This window comes from Parasteatoda tepidariorum, chromosome 11, assembly GCF_982258835.1.
Source record: "Parasteatoda tepidariorum strain Cologne lab strain chromosome 11, Ptep-v5.0, whole genome shotgun sequence".
NCBI lineage: Eukaryota > Metazoa > Arthropoda > Arachnida > Araneae > Theridiidae > Parasteatoda > Parasteatoda tepidariorum.
In genome coordinates, this window is record NC_141765.1 from 382,347 (window position 1) to 406,938 (window position 24,592).

The following is a 24,592-nucleotide window of genomic DNA, read 5'->3' on the forward strand; positions in this document are numbered from 1 at the left end:
TACTTTTATCCATTTTTGGCACCATAATTTTATTTATTTATTAGTCTATTTTGAAATATAATTTGCCTTTCTTTGAATAAAACCTTTATCATTAATGAAACCAGACTTTTAAAAGAATCTTAACTTAAAGAACATAGTTATAAAAATATTTTCGGCTTAATGATTTATTAAAAATATCATTTGGTTTAAAACAGTGATTTTCTTAAAAAAATCGCAGTTAATTTCAATCAATGATTTTTGTTTAAAAAATCAAGTGATTTAAATCGCGATTTTCATCACGATTTAAATAATGCCAACCTTGCTAATGAATAATCATATTTTAAAACTATTTATTTTTTTAAATAATTGTACATTTATTTCTATATTTTTTTTATTTAGTTGCACAACATGCATACACCTTATTAAAAAGTTATGAAGCTAATCATCCTGAAAATTTAAAAACGGTATACGTTGTGAATGGTGAGTATAATGAAATTCACATAAATTTTTAAACGTTAATATGAACTACATTTTTATTATGTTTTAGAATGTGCATGTACATAAAAATATCTCTGGAATAGAAAAATTTAATTTTGGGGCTTGCCTATTACCATTCATGTCATTACTATTATCAGGCATAATTGCCAAATTAGAATTAGTGACTAGATTATTTTTACTCCGGGTGACTATGGAATTCATTTACTAACAATATTGTTTACTACAGATGATGTCATTTAAGCTGATGATTACTCTTAAAAACATAACTATTTACCTAGACAGTACAACATTGATATAACCAATATAGTATAAAATTCAACCATTACCAGAAAAATATAATATATATTTTGCCAATATTATGACAAATTTTAAAAATCAACCTTAAGAAAAATTTTATACCAAAAATCACAATCAAAGAATTTTATCATACTTAAAAGAATGGATTAATGAGTTGAATGACCTAATAATTACCACAAAATATATAAATAACATAAAATTGCTTAAAAACCATTAACGAAACCACAACATTACTACTAAATATTTCAAAATGTAATTTAACACCAAACCAGAAAAACAAAATTATCAAAAAAAACAATCATTAATTTTCAATTATATTATAACAATGGCTGCAGGGTATTAAATAATCAATGAGCTTTTTTCATTTAGCAATATAAAAGAGCAATACATTTTAGCAATCCATTTTATAAAATCAATAACCTATCAAAGAAATTATTCCAAAAAAAAGTATCATTTAAATTATCAAAATGTAGTCATGTATTCAACAAGTGAACCTTAAATTTAAAATAAAAAAAGTTAACACAATTTAAAATTATAACCATTATTTAAAATAATTGCTGTGAAATTCGTACTCAATTAACCCTAAAGAATAAAAATTCTTACTGTATCATTATATGAAAAAATTAGTTACCTACTCAGAAAAAAATTAATAGCCAAACTTACCAAATAATTGTATTAATCAATTACAGAAAATTATGAAAATTACTAAATTAATTTTAATTTTTTTCTATCCATTAATTTAAAATATTATCTCTGGTTGCTTACATAAAAATTAGTACATGACTAAAACAAATTAAATGGGTCGAAAAGAAAATTAACAAAATTTACAAAAAAAGTTAATTACATTGCATAATTTATTATACAATTGGTTATAATGTTAAAAATATACCCAAGAAAATTGGCTATTATTGTGAATCAAAACTGAAAACATATTGAATTCATGAACATATCGAATTTAATTGTATTTTGAATAACAGAACAATGAATAATAATCATATTAAAAAAATTTTAAATTTAAGTAAAAGGTTCCCTGATCATTAACAAAATTAAAACATAAAATACCAACCCAAAAAAACACTAACGGCACCAAGTGTGCTGTTACACTGGGTGGGTATTGAGAAAAACCAAAAGAATTTTAAATTTAACAAGAAAGCTAAAAGGTTAAATTCTAAAGAAAAACCTGACAAAAGTAAACTGTAAATATGGCACATGATCTATCAGTGTAAATACACATTAATAGACATTGATTAACCCAACAACACTGAAATAAAACAAAAAAAGCACATACCTATTATGTAGCTGATAGAGAGAGTAGGTCACATTTTTAAATCTAAAGAGACTAAGAGTTCACTAAAAAAGGAGTCACTTGTTAGGATGAATAAAGTTCGCTTTATTTCATATTAGCTCAATGGCGACATCAGAAAAAAATCACAGGCGGCACATCGGATGGAGAGTGTGGTGGTTAGGAGTGACTGGGAGTTTCGTGGTTTCAACTCAGACTGAACACAACACAGGAGTGGATGGGAATCAGATCTTCGCCAGAAAACATCAGAGCGGGGTCATGGGTACTGTACTGGACTTCACCGAAGATAAAAATCATGATTTGTAGCTCTAACTATGACAGCATCTGGTCAGCAGATAAGCTCAAGAGAGATTCAGCAGCGTTACCTCGAATGTCGACAAAATCTCGAATGCTCTCGAGCTTGATATGCTTGATATTAGTTGGAACTCAGTATTTGGCCCGAAGGGCCACCAACTGATTCATCGCTTCTAGTAGGTCGTAAACTATAAGTCCTGTATCCTATAAGAAATGGGATAAAAAGAAAATCACAGCGGTGAGCTGTGACATCAGGATAGATAAAATCCTGGGAGAAAATGAGTCCTTCATCAGTTTTGGGTCTCTGGAAGTAAGGAACGTAAAAGCTTAAGAAGCTCTTCGACCTTCAAAAGTTCCTTCATCTCCTTGAAGAGCTGTAAAAATCTGGTGGCGTTGTCGGTAGCTTTCTCGGGATGAGACTTCCTCGCTTTCCTGGGTCTTGCACCGCAGCCCGTAAAACAGGCTGGGTGCTCACCGTTGCAGTTGACGCAGGTGGCTGGGATTGTCCTGAGCTTTGTACACTGGTACGAGAAATGTACTCCGGCGCATTTCACGCAGGCGGGATTGGTTGCAGGGCAGTTTCGTTGCGTGTGTCCAAATTGTTGACAACGGTAGCACTGGATCTGGTATTTTCCTCCTCTGAAGCGCTCAACTCTAACTGGCTTCTCTAGTACTGATCTGATGTTAAAAATATTTCTAGAGGCACTGTTGTCCGGTTGGATGACCAGAAAAAGTAGGAGGGGCCTAAGCTCCTGACCACTCCTCCTTTTAAGTTGTACTGTCTTCTCTGGTAGCAGTCCAAAGTTTTTGAGGTATTTTTCTAATTCCTGAGAATCTGTATCTATTTCTAGTCCTCTGATAAGGGTTTTCAGCTTTTAAGGAAAAGTGTCCATATTTGCGGTGGGAGTAGCTATGGTTACTGCCGAAGCGGCAGTCTCCTCAAGCTCTGCCGGTACTGGGTCAGATGGAGTAGTTGTTTTAGTCTCCGGCTGGGGTAGGGGAATCTGAAGGAGAGCAGTTGTCTTGGATCGTGGGAGTAGACTCGATAGGCTTGACTTTGGCTTTCTTCTTCTTCTTTTTGGCTGGAGGTTCTGTAGTGTTTTCAGTATCGGAGGCAGTGCCCCCGGCACTAAGTTCCATTTTATCAGCCGCTGGGGTGGGATTGGGCTCAAGGACTCGAGTGATGCTATCTTGAGTTGTCTCGGGTTCCTCTTTTTCCTTCTGTCCAGGCAATGGATATTCCTTTCGGAGTTCGTGATAGTGTCTGCTGGCAACTCTAATGGCACATAGTATTCCTTTAAATTCGTTGTAGATTATACCATATGCACATTTCTTAAGAAATTCAGTGAATAAGTCCTTTGTAGAGTTCACCTCTTCCAAGCTAAATTGCATGTAGAAACCTACGGTATCGATTTGGTTAACAGGTATGTATCTCCGAGGAATCTTACTAAATGCAATGGCTACCAGGCTACCTCAGAGGATGGGTACTCAAAAACCTCGATGTATTCTCCATCCGAGTCGTCCGGTTTAGGTGATTGCGGGCGGCTAGGCGGAAACACCTTTCCGCCGCGAGCGGTTCTGTTGTAAGGCATAATAGCGGAGCCAGATAAAACACGTGTTGTCTCGATCACGGTTGAACGAATCTCTGGGGTCAAAAATCTGCTCTCGAGCGATGTGTGATCTGAATAGGTGGGATCTCGGCATTTGGCGCGAAGCGCCACTTACAGATTCATCGAAATTGATTTGGCATAAAATTGGGTAGGCATAAGTTAAATAAACAATTTAGATAAAAGGGTAAAAGTAGGAGAAATCTCCATTGTCAAGAACTAAAATATTTAAATGAGTTATGCACATAATGAGACGAGCACTAAGTTTATAATCAGTTATATAATAATACAGCAATAGTGTTATATTTACAGAATAATTATATTTACATATATATACAAAGATTAGAAAATTTACAAGTAGTGGATTAGATATGTACAATATTAGTGGACCTCTGTTAGTATAGTGACCCGGCCGTCCCGGTATTCACCGCTCGTGCCGGGTTGCTCACTATTCTGGATATTATCGGAAGTGTGACTCCTCCAGATCGGACCCTGCGAAAGGGTTGCTCCTTCATTAGGGTTGTCACATGCCGGTGTTTAAGCTGTGTGTGTGTAATGATATGTGATCATTGAGTCTGGTTGTAATATTTAGATATTAAGCAGTCTGAGGTTAGAAATGCAGTGAGAGGGCTGATGCTTGCGTTATCCCTAATAATTTCTAAGTCAAAAATTTTATTAAAGTTTGAAGCGTTGCAATCTTTTGCTTCCTTATAGAATTTGGCGTTTATTTTAGCCATGTATTGGTTAATATCGTCGATTCTTAGGTCTTTTTTAATAGAGTTGTTGCTGATCGCCCGTGGGGCTCCCAACATAGTTCTTAATAATTTACCTTCAAAATTTGAGATCTGCTCTCGAGCGTCGGGCGCTCAGCTATTTATACAAAAATGCTTAAAGTCAAAGTGAAATTTCTTAACCATTGGAAGTTTAGTTGTCATATCAATTATTTCTTCAGTGTCATTCTCACCTTCTGATGGAACTTGCGGGCGTTACGGTTATGCTTACTCTCACACTCGTAGCCTTCACGTGGACATGAAAGATACCGCGGGCCAGGTGTTTTTCTAAGAAAAAGGGTAGGGAAAGGAATTTCCAGGGGAGAATGTCCTAATTGCGCTAAGGCATTAAGGGGCGAATATGGATTGGATCAGTATTGTTAAGAAATGGATCAGGATTTAAATTCGATTGTGACTCGATGTCACACAGGTATTACATTAGTATATTGTAATAATTAGACCAAATTATTAGACGCACTGCAGTGTTTTAATAATTACTTGTTTTGCACGAGTTTATATGCAATACTTTTATATTAAAACATATATGTAATGGGTTTTTATTCAGGGGATTTTTAATATACTTCCTATTTGCATTTATTTTTAACTTATTGCATTACAATGTTAACCAACTGATACCCGAACATAAACAAGTGTAAACCGGTTTCAGCCGCGTAAAAACAATTACGCTGCATAGTATCACCTGATAATTAAGATTTTACATAGAATCTTATGGTGCGGCTAAAAATTTAGCCACGGACTGTAGATTCAACTTTTAATCCAATTATTTTTGTTCTTAAAGCTGGTATATATTTTTTCAGCTCCATCATTTTTTAACTTCATTTGGAGCTGGTGCAAAACTGTTTTGCCTGAATCAATATTATCAAAGGTGGAAATTTTATCGCCAGGTAATAATATTTTAATTTGTACTTCATGAAACATTAAAAAAAAAACTTTTTTAAATGGACTAATGTGCGCTAAGAGTGTGGTGCATTAATGATAATTCTGTAATGTTTCGTGTTAAATTATGCATGTATCTAAAAATTATAATAAATAGCTTCAAAAGGTCTACACAAGCTATGAACACTGCAACTTTGCAGGAGGGAAGCAGGAATCTTGAAAAATTGTAAGCGTTAAATTTGTTATTGCGCAAAAATTCATTGCTAAAGATCGTGCCTAGAGCTTTCAGCAAAGAACCTGTAAGATATTTAAAATTTGCACTAACTATAATAAGTGATGGAAATTTGAGAGTTAATTCCTTTAAAAGAGTGATAGTACATTAGTTGACGGTTGACCACCAACAGTAATATGATGTCAGTTGTAAACTATCACTAACCATAATAAAATTAACCATGATAAATAACCATTTAAATTGGCGATCGCAACGCTCGAATACGCCATCTGGGGAGATACCGGTTTCATGCCTTTAGCCCTTCCCTCTCCTCCTCTTTTCATTTGTATAGGAATGTACTACGATATTTTCCCTTTTCTTAATATTTTTCTTTTTTATTTAATAAAAATATTTTTTAAAGTATCCGTGATACTTTTCTTTAGAACTATGTTTAATGTAGTTTTCTGTTCCGTACAGTTTTCCAACTTAAAAGAATTTACTCTATATGAAAATCAAGAGAGAAACTGGCGTACTTCCTTCCTCTATGACTTTCCACACGCTAATGGGGAAAGTACGTGAAGTGTTGCCATAGGTAGAGGGTTCTGCTCTACGCCACCTGCAGCCCATTTCGATCGCCAATACAACGTTTTGTAAAATAGTTTAGTACAGTAAAAATGATTATGAAAATGAATGTTTTGACAGAAAAAGAGATTAATTATCAGTGAAAAGCATACGTTGTTTCTATCTGGAAAGAAACAAAGCTTTCAAACAATTTTTTTTTGTATACAAGATTGCTCAAAATTTTAATTGAATATATTTATTTTAAAATGTACAAACCGTTTTAAAGACATTTTTTCTTTATGGATGGTGTTTTCAATAGAAATGTAAACAATAACAATCTCGAGCTCGGCACCTACTCTAGTTCCGGTTAAAAAGTTTGCAACTGCTTACTACATGTTATTCTGCGAGGCGATATTTTCAAACGGATAATTTTGTTTATAATAAAAGAAATAAATTAGATAATTTCTGAGCTCAAATCTGCCATATTTCATAAGATATTAATGTTAATATGTAATGCTGGTGAGTTTGAAGTGAAAATTTGTTTTAGTTTTTAAGAGATATTTTGTTAAAAAAGGTGACAAGGTTGCTAGATTTTGAATAACTCGCTTTTTTGGAGGTCTTGATATGGCCTCTTTCCATAAGTTTATTACTGTTTGTTCTTGTTGCAAGCTGTGCACCATCTTACGTTAGTGTTAACACTTTTAGCATTGTAAACACAAGTAATCAAATACATTGTTTGCAAGAATCTCAAAACACAATGATGCCAAATGGCTTTAAAATACAACGGAAACAGTAACCCGGAAATTTAGGCGGTACCGAGCTTTCAGCGTTCCCTAGTGTAGAAAACACCATCCATATATTTCCTAATACCAGAGAGATTAATGTTATTGTTAATTTTAAATTTTGAAATCCGGATAAATCGATCGAATAATCTTGTACTGTATAGTAAAAAAGAATTAGAGATGAATAATAAAGAATAGAATAGAATAAAAAAAATTTAAATTCCTGCACCATTTTCAAATTGCCAAATTTTCCTTTCTCAGAAGAAAGTTTTTCCAAGTGGTATTAAGATGACAATTGTACTACGATCATAAGCAAACATATTTTAGAATTGCATCTGGGTTTAAATTCATCAACCTATGATGCATTTATATCGATGTTTAAATTATTTACATATATATTGGTGGTGATAATCCTTTTATATTAAATTTATAAATCTATGAAGAAAATAAAAAACATTAGTTTTTTTTTACCATTTTAAATATCCAAATAAAATTTCGAGAAAAATCTAAAAGAAAATACAACTACGATTTAATAATCAGGCTTTCACTTGCTAAGTTACAATCTTTGTAGGTCAAAATATTTATTTTCAAAACTTAACTTTTTCTAAATAATTAACATACGTTTGTGCAGAGTGTCCCAAAAATGACAATCAAATTGAAAAATCAATTACAGGAGAATAAAAGAGATGGAAATGCACAGTTTTCTGCATTCTGCTGAGTAAACCAGAATCTATTCTCACCAAGTTTCAAAATTAGTTATAAATTCAACAACAAGTGGCAAAAGCAACTGAGATGAGTATAAAACAATGTTTTAAAAATAACCACCATTTGTAACAGTGATATGGTGCAGTCCAAGGACAAAATTAACAGGCGACCCTTCTCATATTTCTGTTGGAATGATCTGACATACAGCAAAAGTTTTTTAGTTAGCACTTTGAAATGAATTTCGAAAATTGATGAGAGTAAATATGTTCCTTTCCAAAGCAAAAATAATGTAGAAAATCGCAAATGTCTGTATCCATTTGTTTTTATTTTATTGATTTCTCAAATCCTTGATTTACTTTGAGAAGTTCGGTAACTCTCTTAGTTATGTACTAAAATCCCCATTATTCTTATCTTTGAGTTATTAAATACAATTACTTTTTAGAGGATGTCAAACCAGTTATTACAAAAAATATTGATCCAGCCATACTGCCTGTATCTGTTGGCGGAACAAAAACTGATGAAGATGGAAATCTTGAGTGTGCATCAATGGTGAAAATTATATTAATTTTTTGTGCCTTATTTGTAATTTAAAAAAAGAGTTCTTAATCTTAAAAAATACCAGACTAATGTTTAAATTATGATATCTTAAAATTACTAGAAAAAGTGAATGAAAAAAGTAACAATGAATTCCATAATCTCATGAATAATTCGCAATTTTTAGTAGTAATGTCATAAGGTAATACATGTTATTTGGTTTGTGATTACAAAAATAAGTTGACGTGAACCGATCCAATCAAAAAGTACTTACTATCTTAAGAAAAAACGAAGAGCGTTAAAACAACCTGTATTTACTTATTAACCCCATTTTATTTACTTACTTTTAAAGTAAAAATCGTTTTGTGCTAGCAAAAGCAGAAATCAACTCTCAAAAACTATAAAAATGCCAGAAAAATAAAAAGCCTTTCAGGTTATAAATATTTTTTAAAGAGAAATAGAGCTAATTAGAGTAATTTTTGGGAGCTCGATTGAAAAAGAGTTAGAGTTTATAGCATAGTTTTTGGAAAATCTGGTCATGTAAAAAGACAAAAAATTATGGATCTTGAGTGCTGTAGCATCTGGATATGCAGTGGAAAAGTCTAAAGCTGGCCATTAATATAATTACTGCGAATTTTGGAAAGAAAAATGCTTAAACTCCTTGTCACATTTTTTTTTATGCATGCATTAAAAAATTTTTACTTTAAAATTCAGCTCTCAAACTCTTACGCTGGCCTTGAATGGTAATATAATATAATGCATATATCTTTTCTAAAATTTAATTACCTCTTTCATAGAAGTTTCATTGTGTATCCCAAAAATAAATCCTAATCAAAAATATGATTTAATTCAGAAAAAACTTTAATTTTAACTGAGGGCATTGTACCTAAATTCACAAAGAAAATACAATAGAACTTCGATTTAACGATGCTTATTAGAATGAACAAAAACTTCATAAATAAAGGAACGTTGCTAAAGAGGGGAATTTAAAAGCATACAAATTTCATTCTATTTTGTTAAATACCCCAATACAATCTGAAACTTAAATGTAATTTATTTAGATAAGAAGAAAAATTTAATTATTTCAATAAAAAATCTGATATTTTGTTGCTTTTGTCTTAAAATACACAATGAATTTTCTAACAATTAGAAGACATCCACTTCTCTTTTTCTTCTTGTCTTTGGAAGAAACTTTTCAGCCTCCTTAATGCTGCTACATTAAATGAGAAGTGGATCTGAAGATTCAGTTTTTTTTCCATCACTACTAGACTCTATAATTTTAGCTATTGAAGTAGCATCTGATTCGCAAGTCATCAGATCGTTATCACATTGCGAATACTCCAAGTCGCTATCAGGCGTGGCATTCTGTTCTGAAATTCTGTCCTCGGTCGTAACTGATGTAAAGCTACCTTTTTTTAAAACTTCGGTAGTTCAGGGAAATAGAAGTTGCTCTAAATACCGGGATTTTTTTTTTAGATTTTTGATTTAGGAAATGAGAGGAACCAAGCTGAAAACACGTTAAAAGCGAGAAATTGTTAGTCATGGATGACATTAAATCAGACCAGACTACAGCTGTAGTAGGCGGACAACTCAACAATTATGAGAAGCTTAAATAAATATTATTTGATTATTTAAACTAATGCTTCAGACTTTTAGTATGTTAAAACAATGTTTCAACGGCATTTTCAACTTCTTTTTGTCAAAATTGCCTTTTAATTATGATGCACAATGTAAGTTTTTGAACGCACATAGTAAATTAACTTGGCATAGGACGCTCTAAAACATTGCACTTAAGTCTACTTGTTAATTTTTGAAAGTGGAATTAAAAAGCTAAGACTCGATAATTTTTTATTTATTTAAAAAAAAAAATACAAAAATGACATGTGTTAGAATAAGAAGTGTTTCTTTTTCACGTAAAAAAGAAACGAAGCTTACAAAAGGATTTTATGCTACATGTAGAGAAAACAAAAATCATCGAATTTTGTAAAAACGAAATTAAAACCAAGTAAATGTCACGGTGTATATTTTTTATTACAATATAAAAATGACAAAAGAACAATTTTGAAAAAGGTTTATGATTCAATATAAACTAATTACAATCCGAAACAGTTCATCATATTACAAAAGTGTGCTTTGTAGGGCTGATATTCCGCTTGCAACCAAAATATAAATCAAAGATTAATATTTCCTGTAAGAGTTTAAAACAATAATGTAGTTCAAATGTAGCTAAGATAAAAAGAAAGAGTTAAACTGCTTTCAATGATTGTAAACACAATTTCATTGAAAATAAAGTAATAAAAGTGGACATACTAGTCCTACTATCATTAAAGTAATACATTAACATTACTCAATTTTTAATATACAAACTCATTATTTTTTTCCAGTACCAAATGCCTTTGTATGTGCCAGTCCCTGAAAATCTAATGCTATATCAAAAACTTGGCGTTCTTGAAAATGATCCTGCTGCTAAGCGAACTGTTGTGGAATGTGGGTGTGCTTGTAGAATAAGACTTGTAGTAAAAGAGCCAAATTCTCTTATTCAATGGGATTTCCAGACTATAGGCTATGATATTCGTTTTGGTCTTTGTTTTAGAGAAAATGAAACAGCAGAAATAACTGAAATAATAACACCACACAGAGTTGACTGTCACATGTATCCAGAATCAGGAACTTTCTCTTGTATCAATGCAGGTTTTTGTAAGTAACCATCCACTTGAATTGTTTTTCAATCACTTAACATAAAAATCTCTTAAGAAGAAATAATAAATTCCTGTCAGTAAAATGATTTTTTTTTACCTCTGGGATAATCTTTTGACTCCACCTCCTTTAGGGTTAACACAAGTGATTGAGAAAATAAAAAAGGCTGTAAAATGAATATTATTTCAGACAATAACCACTAGGCTAAAATTTATGTCTGATATTTATTAAAAATTAGTCTGTTTAGTATTTTATCAAAACCCTAAATAAAAAAATCTGAATGGATGGGGATTTCAATAAAGAAACAATAAAAACAACAACATAAATAAAGGAGCAATAGTTTCAGTACACTAATCATTATAAGCTTATTGTTGCTTATTTTACGAGCCAATATTTTTGAGCACTTTATTATTATGAAAACATAAAAATAAATAAGAGTAGATATAAACTCACTTTTTTGTGATTCTCATAAGATAACTACTATCCTGTCATCTGATTCCAGTAAATATTAAGCAAATATCATTTAGAATAATTTAGATTTTGAGTTTTAAAGAAATAAAATACATGTTTGCCGAATTTTTAAGGAAATCACAAATTTTTCAACCTTGATTTAGATTTTTTAAATTAAGTTTTGGATTGTTGTATTACTGTGAACAGTATAGCTAGCTTTGATATTGCTAATATGAACATGAGCATATTTGCACAGCAATAAACAGGACAATCACGTTTTTAAATTGAATTAGCATTTTTGATATTGCTAATACGTACATGACCATACTTGCAGAGCAATAAACAACAAGTCGACAAGAGTCACCATACACTAGCCAAATGATGCCAGACTAGATACAGATACAATAATCCAGGGGTTTGCTGAGTACAGTATCCTCTCCTGAATAAATCATTATCCATTGGAGTGTTTATTGAAACACCTCGAGAGAACTACACTCTTCATCAACGCAACCCCGATTTTTGTTCCGTCTTTCGAAGCGAACTAATTGCAATCGACAGGTGACTAGAGAAAATCTTGAGTGAATGGCACTTTGGAAATACTTGGATACTATCTGACAGCTGTAGTTCAATTCAACATCTCAAAAATTGGGCCCTCATTGGAGATAAAACCAGTTTTTCGATCTTACAAAAAGTAAAGCTCATTTCCCAGCAGCATGAAGTCCACTTTCAATGGATCCCATTCCACGTCGATATCCACGGAAACGAATTGGCTGACACTCCTGCAAAGAAGGGACTAGACCAGTGGTTCCCAACCTTTTATGGACCATCGCCCCCCTCTTGGGGTTGGCTGACACATATCGCCCCTTTCTCTTTTTGCTCAAAAAACCATTCATTGTTGCTTGTTAGCAACCAAACACTGAAAATATGCTATGTTATTTGATTTTAATTTAAATTGTAATGCAAATAAGGAAGCACATTTATCCTGTCATTTTTATTAATTAAAAAAAATTGTGCATCTTTTTATTTTCAAAAAGAAATGATATTTAAAACGGAATAATCAAAATAAAACTACATTTTTTTAAATTCATATTTTAATGTAATCAAGAAAAAGTTGAAACGTTAACAACTAAAATTTGAGAAAAAAAATGAAGAGGGAGAAAGTACATTTTTACCACTTCAATGACTGCCCTGTGCTTGATGTATTTCAAGTTAAAGCTTGCATGTCAAGTTTTATGCTCGTCAGATTTAAACGCGGTTCTCCTTTGAAGCAAATGTCCAACCTTGCTTTGTGAGCAGGTGGAAGACAGAACTAAATCCTCTCTCCACTAAATATGTTGACGGGAACGAGCTAACTCGTAACCGTATTTTTTAAAGACGACTTTAGCCTCACAGTCATACTTCAAATCTAAAAACTCAGTCTACAAAGAGGAAGTGAGCCTATCCACAACTTCAAAAGAGAAAGAATCGAAAATCCAATCCGGAATTTCTAATTTCATCAAATCTTTAAATCTTGATTCCATAACTGATCAAGGTGATCAGTAAAAATTAAGATTTTATATTCGAGAATCTCGATATCTACCATTGAACGCTTTTTAACAGTTGGAAAGCATTAGCTCTTTGCGACCAATGTTTGACTTGTAGATATCAAACTTGGCGATGAATGAAGATATGATTCCCTTAGCCTTGATAATGTTCATTTTATTTCCTTGAAGTTTTACGTTGATTTCATTCATTTTTTCAAAACTATGAGTGAGGTACGCAGTTTCCAACTTGGGTTGCTTCAAACTCTCACTTAAAACAGGATCAGTGGTGTCGAGAAACTCAGTAACCGAAACCAGCAATTCGAAGAAACGGCTCAGTTTCCTTTTGAAAGCCATCTCACAGCTGTATGTAGGAGCAGGAATTCGAAATCTTCATCATTTTCATGGCAAAGTTCTCGGAACAAACGGTTATTAGGAGAATTAGCTTTTATTTTATTGATGCCAGAAATAACAAATTTTTCGCAGCCAAAAGTTGACGATGAATGACATAATGAATGGTGAGATAACTTCCGGTACTTCTTTTTTAAGGTGACCCAGAAACCCAGTATGACAACCAGACATGGTTGGAGCACCATCTGTTGCACAAGCACTTTCATTTGTGAGGGGAATTTCTTTTACCTCAAAATAATCTTTGACCAATTTAAAAATCGACGATTCTTTTGTATCTGTGTTCAAAGTTCTTGTAAACAATATTTCCTCGTTAATCTCCTTATTCTCATTTATGAATCTCACGTAAGCTAAAACAGCTTTGTTATCTATCACAGTTGATTCATCAATCTGCAACGCAAATTTACCTTCTTTCAGAAATTTTATGAGTTTTGATTCAACGTCGGCCGCCATCTCATTAATACGCCTGGAAACAGTATTATTGCTCAGAGGAACAGAGTGAATTATCAGATTTCCGCCTGCGATACCAAAACGTATGACGAAAACGATCCTGCAATTGAATTTTTTTCAATTTTCAACTATCATAATTCTTTGTCTACACCAGAACCATAGGTTTCATATATATTTTCAATTTCAATCTCAAATAGCTTTTATTATTATTATAAGCAATTTTTTTTCTTTTGAATACTCGTCGCCCCCAGGTTGGGAACCACTGGACTAGACCATCCAGTATCCAGTCCCCTTCACCCCAGAGCTTACATACCTTGAACTTTTCGCAAGGCAAAAGGACAAGAACAAAAAAAAGTGGCTGCTTCCACCTATTCACTACTGGTATAAAGCAAAAAGACCAGGACTCAATCTCTTCCTGGTGACAGGCAGACCAAAACTTGCTTATCCCGACTGGCCAGTGGACTCCTGAAAAGTCTCACATTTTCTGCTAAACAAAAGATATTTTCCCTAAATGCCAACAAAACCAGGCATCATCTGAGCACATCTTGAACTGTTTAGGGCTGGACTGGAACGACATTCATTCCTCTCCCTTTTTAGTTTTGGACTTCCTAAATGTCAACGGATTTATTGATCTGGTCTGACTCCAGATGGGAATTAGCATTAACAACAACTTGAATTGGAATGTGCTTTAAGGCAGCAAGCTTTTTTAAAGCAAATTACTCTAAGTAAAACAAGGTCTGAGCCACATTGGCTACTGAGCAAATTGTGTGATAAGAAGTGTTCATCTATTAATTTCAGTTATGTTGCGATTTTCGAAATGTTTCGCCTTTGAAATCCACATAATGGACAGTCCTGATTGCATTTTTTCGACATTTTTTTTTTTATTGCTGTCTTTTTAAGAGAAAAAGTCATTTTTGTTTTTGCGTCGAATACAAGTATAAGGCAATTTTTCTTATTTGTAAAGGGAGCATAGCAATAATGAAAAAATAAAATATCAAGGGACATTGTAAACACAGCTCAATATATTCTAAATGAGGCGGACATTTTAGTCTTGACAACTAATGAATTAAAAGAAAAACTACTTTGCCAACAAACATTTTTCAGGGTGGCCGCTTAAATTTGGTTCAAATTTCCCCAATTTTTCCACGTGAAAATCTTAAAATTTTCAGGTCACGGTGTTTCTTTTTTCCTCAGAAAGTATAGGATGAGTATTTAACCCCCCCCCAAGAAAAGTGTCAATATTCTAAAGTATTTTATTTAAAATATAATCTTTTTAATTTATAATCTTGAAAAAAATAATTATTTTAGATTTGTTTTAACAACTAGCAAGATTTTGTTCTTCCTTTTTCAAAATTTTAATATTTGGGTACAACATTAATTTTTAAAAAATTAAGATAGATCTGGAGAAAATAATATGTTAAGCTTGTAGAATATATTGTTTTATTGAATAAAATGTTTCAATGTAAATAAGTCAAGTAGTTTTTGCACAGTGTACCAAATATCAAACACAGAGTGACCTTGGACAAGTATTGTTTATATACAGGGTGGTCCCGAATTCATGGTACAAACTTTAATGGTAGGTACAAGACATTGCAACAATGATTTATTGTATAGGAATGTATAGTCGCAAGTGACGCGGTGAGGCGTAAACAGGGGAAATAAAAGGAAAGAGAAATGGAGTGATCGGTTGGTATCATTGCCGGTAGAGGGCAGTAGATGTCTAGCCGCCGTTGAAAATGATGCATCGCAGTAGGGAAAAGCGCCATTCACAATTGTGCTGCCGTAGACGATGGATGACTTTACGTATGCAGAAAAAGCAGACATGGCCGCAGTACGGCCGTGCAAATGGATCGCGCGGAGTATCCTGATCGACGAATGCCGGATCATAGAATTTTTCAACGGTTACATCGTCAACTTTGTAAAACAGGTGCGTTCGACGTCAACAGACATGACGCTGGTCGATTAAGAGCTGTACACACTCCAAGGCTGGAAGAAAGCATCTTGAACATTGTAGCTGATAGACCCGAGTCAAGCACAAGAACTGTTGCGCGTGACGTAGGTGTGAGTCATCAGACTGTATGGAGAGTGTTAAACGAAAATCGCTTACACCCCTTCCATTTTCAGAAAGTACAAGCATTGAATCCGGCAGATTATCCTCTCCGCGTGAACTTCTGCCTGTGGGTGATGCAGCAATGTGCGTTGCAGCCGGATTTCGTAGGTAATGTGCTATTTACAGATGAAGCGACATTTTCACGCGAGGGTGTCTTTAATGAGCACAATTCCCATGTGTGGGCAACCGATAATTCACATGCAACGCGTCCACATGCGTTTCTGTATTAATGTATGGGCTGGTATTGTGAACGACTTTTTGATTGGCCCATACTTACTACCCACGCGACTCAGTGGCGGAAGCTATCTTATTTTTCTGAAAGAAGTGTTACAACAACTGCTGCATGATGTTCCGATCGCCATTCGTAACCGCATGTGGTTTCAGCTCGATGGGGCGCCAGCACACTTCAGCATTGATGTACGGAATTACCTGAATGCCACGTTTGGTGCTCGATGGATTGGGCGTGGTGGACCAATCCCTTGGCCACCCCGATCTCCCGATTTATCGAGCCTCGATTACTTTTTATGGGGACATCTAAAGCATCTTGTTTATGAGACTCCAGTTGACTCAGATGAGGATCTCGTCGCTCGCATATCTGTAGCTGCTGCAGGTGTGCGTGAAATACCAGGCATCTTTGAACGTGTACGCCAATCGCTCCACCGACGTTGTCAAGCACGTATCGCTTCTGGTGGACGCAATTTTGAACACTTACTGTAAACATGACACTTGTCAACAACGCTTTCAATAAAATCTTTGTTTTTCCTTTCGGCCGTTATTTCTCCTGATTACGCCTCACCGCGTCACTTGCGACTATACATTCCTATACAATAAATCATTGTTACAATGTCCTGTACCTACCATTAAAGTTTGTACCATGAATTCGGGACCACCCTGTATTGTTATTAAACAAAAGAAAATAATTCCATGTGATCATACATCACTCTCTTTACTTTGTCTACCCTTGCATTGCTGTTGTGCTTTGAAATTTAACAATTTATTTACATGTAAATGTAGAGCCATTTCGCTGTATTTTATGCAAACAGTGCTCGTTGAAAAATTCACTGATATTTTTTTTTTACATCAGTATTTAATGTCAAATGTTTAAGTAATGTTGTTTGCTTTGAATTAGCTCTGTTATTTACAGAAATATTAAGTATTTAAAAATGAAAGTCGTAAATGCAAAATTGTCAAATTTATTGCTTTGTACTCCATTAAGAAAAAGTAAATAAAATTCTTTAAATTTCATTTTTTAGAAATCAAAATATTTAAAAACTTCCAATCTAATGGCATACTTTTTTAATTTAGATTAGTTTAACTGTTTTTTCAACTAGAAACCTGTACCTGTAGAGTGCAGAACAAAAAACAAAATTTTGTTTTACTTCTTCCTCAGGCACGTAGGTAAGGGGGGTGTTCAAACACCCCCCATTGTACAAAGCAATTATTATTATTATTTTTTTAAAGATAATTTTTCCTTCATTTTAGAAAATTTTTAAATATTTTATTTAGTCAAAAAAAAAAAAAAATGGAGAATTCCCATGACATTTTATTTTGGGGCTTTTATTAGTATGTAACAGGAATAAAATGATCACTGCTGTCTCTTTGCTACCCAATCATGAAGAGAGCAATAAACGCTTCTCTTCAGTGATTAAATTAGATAGCATCCCTTTCCTCATTGACTTACCACCCACAAAGCTTCTCCCCTCAGAAAAGTAGCCAGCCCAGCTCATATTACACTGAGGGAAAATGTTCTTCGTTTCTTCCAATGGGTTCTATCTTATCTCATCTACTTTTTAAAATATCGGATATACACAGATCCTATTTACGGTCATAAAATGCATGCCTCAAACAAAGAATTCTCTTGGATTTCTTGGAATCTAGGACAGCATATTGCATATATATGTTAACTTTTTCAAGACATAAAACTTCCTTGGCAATTTTTTCGGTCATTCTGTCTGGAAACTTTGTCTTAGACACTCATCCTACCTAAAAGCACTTAATTTTAGATTTTTCCTCTTGTTTAATGAAAATTTCTTTTTATATTTTCTTTCTGATTAATTTTTATTTGTTTATTCCGTCCGTTAATTTTGAATTTGTATTGTGTAATTCTGTTCCTGCAAATATAATGTGATCTTTTATTGGCTATAAAAAGAACTTGAATCAAAAATATTAGAGGTAAGCAAATATTTGTATTAAATCAATCTTTCCGCATACATGTAACATTTATAATGCTTTTATATTCCCGCATATATTTAACATTTAAACTGTGCAACAAATAGATTTATTTAGTAAATTTGATTATTCATGCATAATTTTATTTTTAATTCCCAATCTTTGTTCTTATTTAATGATTATGAAATCGGACTTAAGACTTTTTGAAATTGCTAACTGAAAATTGAAACAACTTTATTATAATTCAGTCAGAATTGAAATATCTATATTACATTTAATTTTATAATTAAACACAAAAATTTCATAAATGAATAGCTGAGAGTAATTAATCATTCAAACTATCTTAGTATAAAAGTGTAAGTGTAACTTAAAGTTAAACTATTTTTTAGAAAATGAAAAATACTTTCTATTACTAACTTTCCTTTCTTGGGATCTTATTGCGAGGGAAGTTACTTATGATATTGACAAATTTTTAACGATAACACTTCATTGCATAATCAAAAGTAGCGATATTTACAGTTTTATAAAATTAAAAAAAATGTCAAGAAGCCTTTAAATTATCATAAAAATTACTGAAATTGTTAATTAAAAAAAACAATTCAGTACTTTCTAAGAATGATTTGAATCAGCTCAAATAGTTTCTTTTTTTTTTTTGTCAACTTAATAAATACATATGAATTTATAGCAGAGTCAAGACCCCTTTTTCTTTAGCTATTATATGTATAGACCTTGTGAAGAAATCTTTAAAAAAATATACGCCAACTGAAATTTAGTAAATAATGAATATTTTATTCTAGCGCAACAGATTAACAATAAACCTTTACATCCACTTATTAAATAATATCAGTTTAAATTACAAAATATCAGAATAGTATCGAAGAGTTCTAATCTGTAAAGAAAAAAATTATTAAGCAATAAAAAATTTTTCGTAATAATAAATTCAACGTAATTCATAAATTATAATTAAGTTGTGACAACATGTTCTGAACTAATGTTTATTTTTATATTTAGTGATTATGCATGCAGTAATATATATATATATATATATATCAGTCGAACCCCGCTATAGTGAACCTTCAAGGGACCGAAATTTTTGTTCACTATGACCGGGAGTTCACCATATCCGTTACGTAGGCAATTTAACTAATGGTTCCCAAACTGCTCCCTTTTATTACACATTATTCAAATAAATGACTGAAAAATATTATATGTAGTAGCAAAAAATGAATTTTTCATTATTCTTCGTCTTGCGTGCAAAAAAAAATTGGTAATTTTTAGCTGATGAGCAATCCTCAACATCAGATATGGAAGCACTTCCTGACTCTCAGATAATTTTTCCTGAATTTCTGTTATTCCGCTTTTTAAACCTGTCTAACCTGCCACTCGAGCACATAAAATTAGTCTCATGAAATCGCTTAATACATTTATCGACATTTGTCCAGATACGGGAAGATTGCGGCTTCTTCAAATGGTGAACCACTTCAGCAATGCTTCTTCAACATCCTTGTGATCTGATTTTCTCAACTCTCAAGAAGGCAGAAAAGCCTTCTAAATTTTTTTCATGAGCAGAAATTATTAATTGTCTATTTTTCCATATGTTACAAACTCAAGATTTGAATAGTTTATATTCCCTTCAAATATCAATTTGATTGCATCCATTTTCAATTTTTCTGACTATGACCATTTTATCATCAATGGAGAACGTTTTACGTTTACTGGTCTCCATCCATAGTTAAATTTGAGACACTTGTTTGCAGACTTTTTTTTAACTGCACTGAGAACAAAAAGGAGTTGAAATGAGGGCCTTATCAACACATATTAGTGTCCAACCCTTTGACCAATAACGAATAATTACTCATTCCCTTTGACAGAAAATGCCGATTGATCTCACTGACACCTTACAGGTGCATCACCTGCCTGACATCTGCTTGGTTTGTTTAGGGATTGGAAAGTGAGATAAAAGAAGCAATCAGGAAAAAATGTTTATCGCTACATTCCCCTTTATAGATGGTTTTAAACATTGGTATATGTATTTTATTTATTTTGAAGTAGAAATTTCAAAATTATTACAAAAAAAATGAAGAAAAAAATCAGTCGAAGACAGAAAAAAGTTCATTATATCCAACTTCCTCACTTGTTTGGTTCACTATATCCACAAAAAATAACATTATACGTGTATAGCAAGGCACGGGACTGAATATTTCGTTCACTATATTCTGAGTTCACTATAAACCGTGTTCACTATAGCTGGGTTTGACTGTATATCTTTCATGAGTATGTTATTGCTTAGTAATTCTTTATAATGAATGCTGTTTTTCTTTAATTTTAAATTAATCAAACGAATAATTTTATGCTTAACTTAGGAAAATTTTATTAAAATTCAGTTCACTTAAAAACGAATCATGAAACAGATATGAAAAATTTATCATTGCAACTGCATTCATTTTTTCATAAATGATCTCAAACTTTTTATTTGTTAGCCATAATCTTGTGTAAACAGTGTAAGCAAATAAAACTAACAATAATCACGCTGCACTAAACTAAGTCTGTCACTGAATAAAAAAATAAATCAAGTTAAATGAAAGAGTAAACTAACTTAAAAATAATACTTTAATTCCAAGAGTTTGAAGATATTTTATGCTTTGACATGAAGTAACCCACTCCTTAATTATGATATATCATCAACACTAACTAATGAAAAAAATCGTTGTTTAGTAAAATGTTTTAAGATTATTAAACAGCGATATTTAGTGTAATAAGTAATTCTTTAAATGTTGAAATGCCCGCGGCCACTCCATCGTAATCCTAATTTGATAGTCCGTGACCTTACGAAACACGGATTTTTTCATTCAAGATTTATTTACGAAATATTTTGAGACTTTGTAAATTTGTATCAATTTTTTTTCCTTGTGTTGTATATCTTTTGTATTTATTAATAATTTTTTGTTACATTATTAAAGTTTTACACCTTCTATTTAATAATGTAGTTTAACAGGATATTATTGAAATAAACAAAAAGAAAAATTTGTGCGAAGCTATATTCATTTACCGACTTCTGCGAATGTACTATATATCTGCGAGTAATTTTCGTTAAATACGACAATTTAATACATAATGTTCGTTAAATACGATAATTTAATAATGTAACTGCCATTGAAATCTGATATCATAGAAAAAAATGACAATTTTTTTAAAAAGTTTATTTAACATCATTATTATTAGCTTTTTGGAATGATTTTACACTTTGTCATTTTCCAGCGTTCTCTAAATAACTAATATAAACTATATTATTCTATCTGAGTTGTTTAACAAAGTCTTGTGATTAATAACACGAAGACTAACTAAAAATGAAATGGAACATGGAAGTAAAAGCTATAAAATAATAAATTGTAATTTTTCTGTCACTTGAATGCCAAGGAATAACTGCAAACTGCTAAATGCTTGTTAACTATTGTACATTGCTCTCTATGAGGTATTAATTAGAGTTCTTTTAATAAACGAGTTTTAAAAAAAAGAAATATAGTATTCCAATCCAAAAGGTTAATAATTAAAAAAAAAAATTTCATATGTGTCGTATTTCTTGAAAATTACCCATGGATTCCACTTCGTAAAGAATTCATTTTTTTAAATATATTATTTTGCCTGCTTTATAATTTATAAACGCATTATAATTTGCGGTGAACAGATGAATTTTTATAGATATTTTATACGGAGTTTTAGACAATGACGGTGGTTTTGTTTTAATGTTCTTTTCATTTGAATTTCGCTTATCTCCCAATCGAAGGGAAGCGATCAACGACGTTTATGGCTTGTCTTTATTTTGATCTTCATTTAGATCACTGGTTGTGATTTTTAGCTTTTAAATGAAGCTTACAGTGAAAACTTCTGTATTAGATTATTTTATGAAAACCAAAAAAAATTTACTTGTATGTATGTAACTGGTTTAATTAAATTACATCTAGATAATAAATTCCTCAATCACGAAACACCACCCATGAAAAAACTACACCTACGTGCTTGTAATAAACACATAAATGAAATATTTAAAAATCTATATTTTTACATCATTTAACATGTTTCCCATACATTCCTTAGTTTTTTGTTAGGAAAAAATGAGAAACAGTTTTGGGAAGATCATATCTGGAAGGCAAGCAACAATTACAAAGTTTCAACATTGTGATGGACAGATTGACTGCACTCGAAGATCAAATATCGAAGATAACAGACTGAATCGAAGATCAAATATTTACCAGCAAAACCGTACAATTTAATGTTTCCAACATATAGTTAGAGCTTAAAACAACCTTTTTTACAAAATTAATAGTTAGAGCTTAAAACAACCTTTTTTACAAAATTAAAGTATGTTTTGAAAGGTTAAAATGAAATGAAAAAATAAGCGTCGATGTAACAATTATAACTATTGGTCTACAAACATTGCTGTTAGCAATTGTAAGAAGATGTGTAATAGGTTGGCTTGGTGACGAAAAATAATTCAACAATTTCATTGGATGGGAGAGCAAAATCTTTCAGAAAAAGAAAGCGAAATAAAATCGATTAGTATAAAATTATCTGCCATTATTTTTGAAACTGTCTGACTTCTTACAACAAATATTTTTCTTCATACTGCATAAAATATATAGTTTTGTAAAATGTACTTTAGTTTGTAATGCATATGAATCTTAATTTTTTTAAATTTATTTTTCAGATGAACTAGTATTTGACAATACCTACAGCTGGATGACAAAGAAAGAAATCATTTATAAAGTTAAAGTTGTACCTCCTAGTGAAATATCATATAACTAAAATGTAAAATTATATTTTACTATGTCGAATAAATATTTTTCTAAAACAAATCATCCATTCTAGAGGATACTTTTGAAATGAATGACTAATTCAGTGAGTCAAAAATGAAGTGTTTAACATAAAAAGTTACCGTTGGTAATACAAGGTAACTATTTTTTATTTTTGTTTTTTAAAAGCCCTGGAAGTCTCCGTTTTCATTGAGTGTTTGCAAAAAATGCTCAATTTTCTCTTTTCCAAAATGAGAATTTTCTTTGCCATGGTAATTGTCGCCATGAATTACGCAAAAGGTGAGGTCAACATTTTCACAATTTATTCAACCACAATTCATTTCAGTGTACTGTCACGTGTATCGTATGAAAGTGCCTATCATTTTACATGTTAGATGAGTAGGGTCAGACTGGGAACTTGGGGCCCCTTGACAGAGTGAAATGTACTCAATTTTTTTGAAAATGTTAATAAAGCATTACTGATTCTGCTTAGTAATTTGATTTCATAATTTATTTGAAATTTTAAACATTCTTTAATAGGCTAAATATTTTATATTTAATTTCAAAGCAATTACTTTTTAGTCAACAAAGTTTATTTTTGAATTTACTGTAAAAAATTATTTTGTTAGTCTTTAATTATTATCAATAAAATACATGACAAGAAACTAATTTGCTCTTTTTCTAAATATTTTCTTTTTCATTAACCCTAGACAGTCGAAACAGTTTCAAATGTCGCTTAAACTATTGCAACCCAAAAATCCTTCTGACTCATTTAGTTTTCACTCATTCAATATTTCTTCTTCTTCCTAATCCCTAAAATTAGCAGGGCTGAACAATGTCCATGAAATTCATGGCCACCATGAAGTAGGCCAACCATGAAGTAGGCCACCAAAAGTGGATTTTCTAAAATGTCTCTCTTGTCCAGTCCAAGACAATCCATGATATGTTGGGGAGAAGCCTGTATGTTGTGGCACCAGGGGCAGTTTGGGAAGATTTTAACACTACCCTCGAAAGAAAGAAACTTAAGGTAGCCGCTGCCAACTTATCAAGCTTAATATTGTCAACAATATATTTTTCTGCTTTGAGTAAAAGCAGTGAATTTAGGCGTCCACCAGTCATTGTTGTTCGAAGATAGTTTTTAATCAATTTCATCTTGCTGAAAATTCTTTCATTTGTCTCAACTACCATTGGTGCAGTTAACGCTAATAGATTTAACAATTAAAAACTTATGAAAAGATTTATGCTAAAATGATTATTCATCATTTTTAATACAAAACGGTGAATTGAATTTTTACATAATTACAAAATTATTAAGTTTCTTTTTACTAATAATTAACTTAAACAAATGAAAAACTGTTAACTTTAGTCAAAAAGATAATATGTATAAAAATAAATTTGAACTTATCACAAATTTGATATTTGAATTTTCAATAAAATAAGATCTATTAAAAATAATTTCAACTGAAAAAATCTAAAAAAAAAAAAATTACTAATTTCAAACATAAAATAAAAAAGCTTAGTAAATAACTATTTAAAAAACAGAAAAAAAATTCCAATTTT

At 31.9% G+C, this 24,592-nt stretch overlaps 1 protein-coding gene across 12 annotated transcripts in view; it reads left to right on the forward strand.

Annotated features, from left to right (window-relative positions):
- LOC107445131 (SEC14-like protein 2) overlaps window positions 1–23,095 on the forward strand; it is a 151,290-nt gene extending 128,195 nt beyond the window's left edge. For all 12 annotated transcript variants that reach the window (XM_087154932.1, XM_087154938.1, XM_087154940.1 and 9 more), the window contains 5 exons: window positions 379–459; window positions 5,567–5,653; window positions 8,347–8,453; window positions 10,823–11,135; window positions 22,948–23,095. In XM_087154932.1, the coding sequence (XP_087011058.1) occupies window positions 379–459; window positions 5,567–5,653; window positions 8,347–8,453; window positions 10,823–11,135; window positions 22,948–23,045 (686 nt within the window). In that variant the 3' untranslated portion in view covers window positions 23,046–23,095. The remainder of the gene's footprint in view (window positions 1–378; window positions 460–5,566; window positions 5,654–8,346; window positions 8,454–10,822; window positions 11,136–22,947) is intronic.
- The last annotated feature ends 1,497 nt before the right edge of the window (window positions 23,096–24,592 follow it).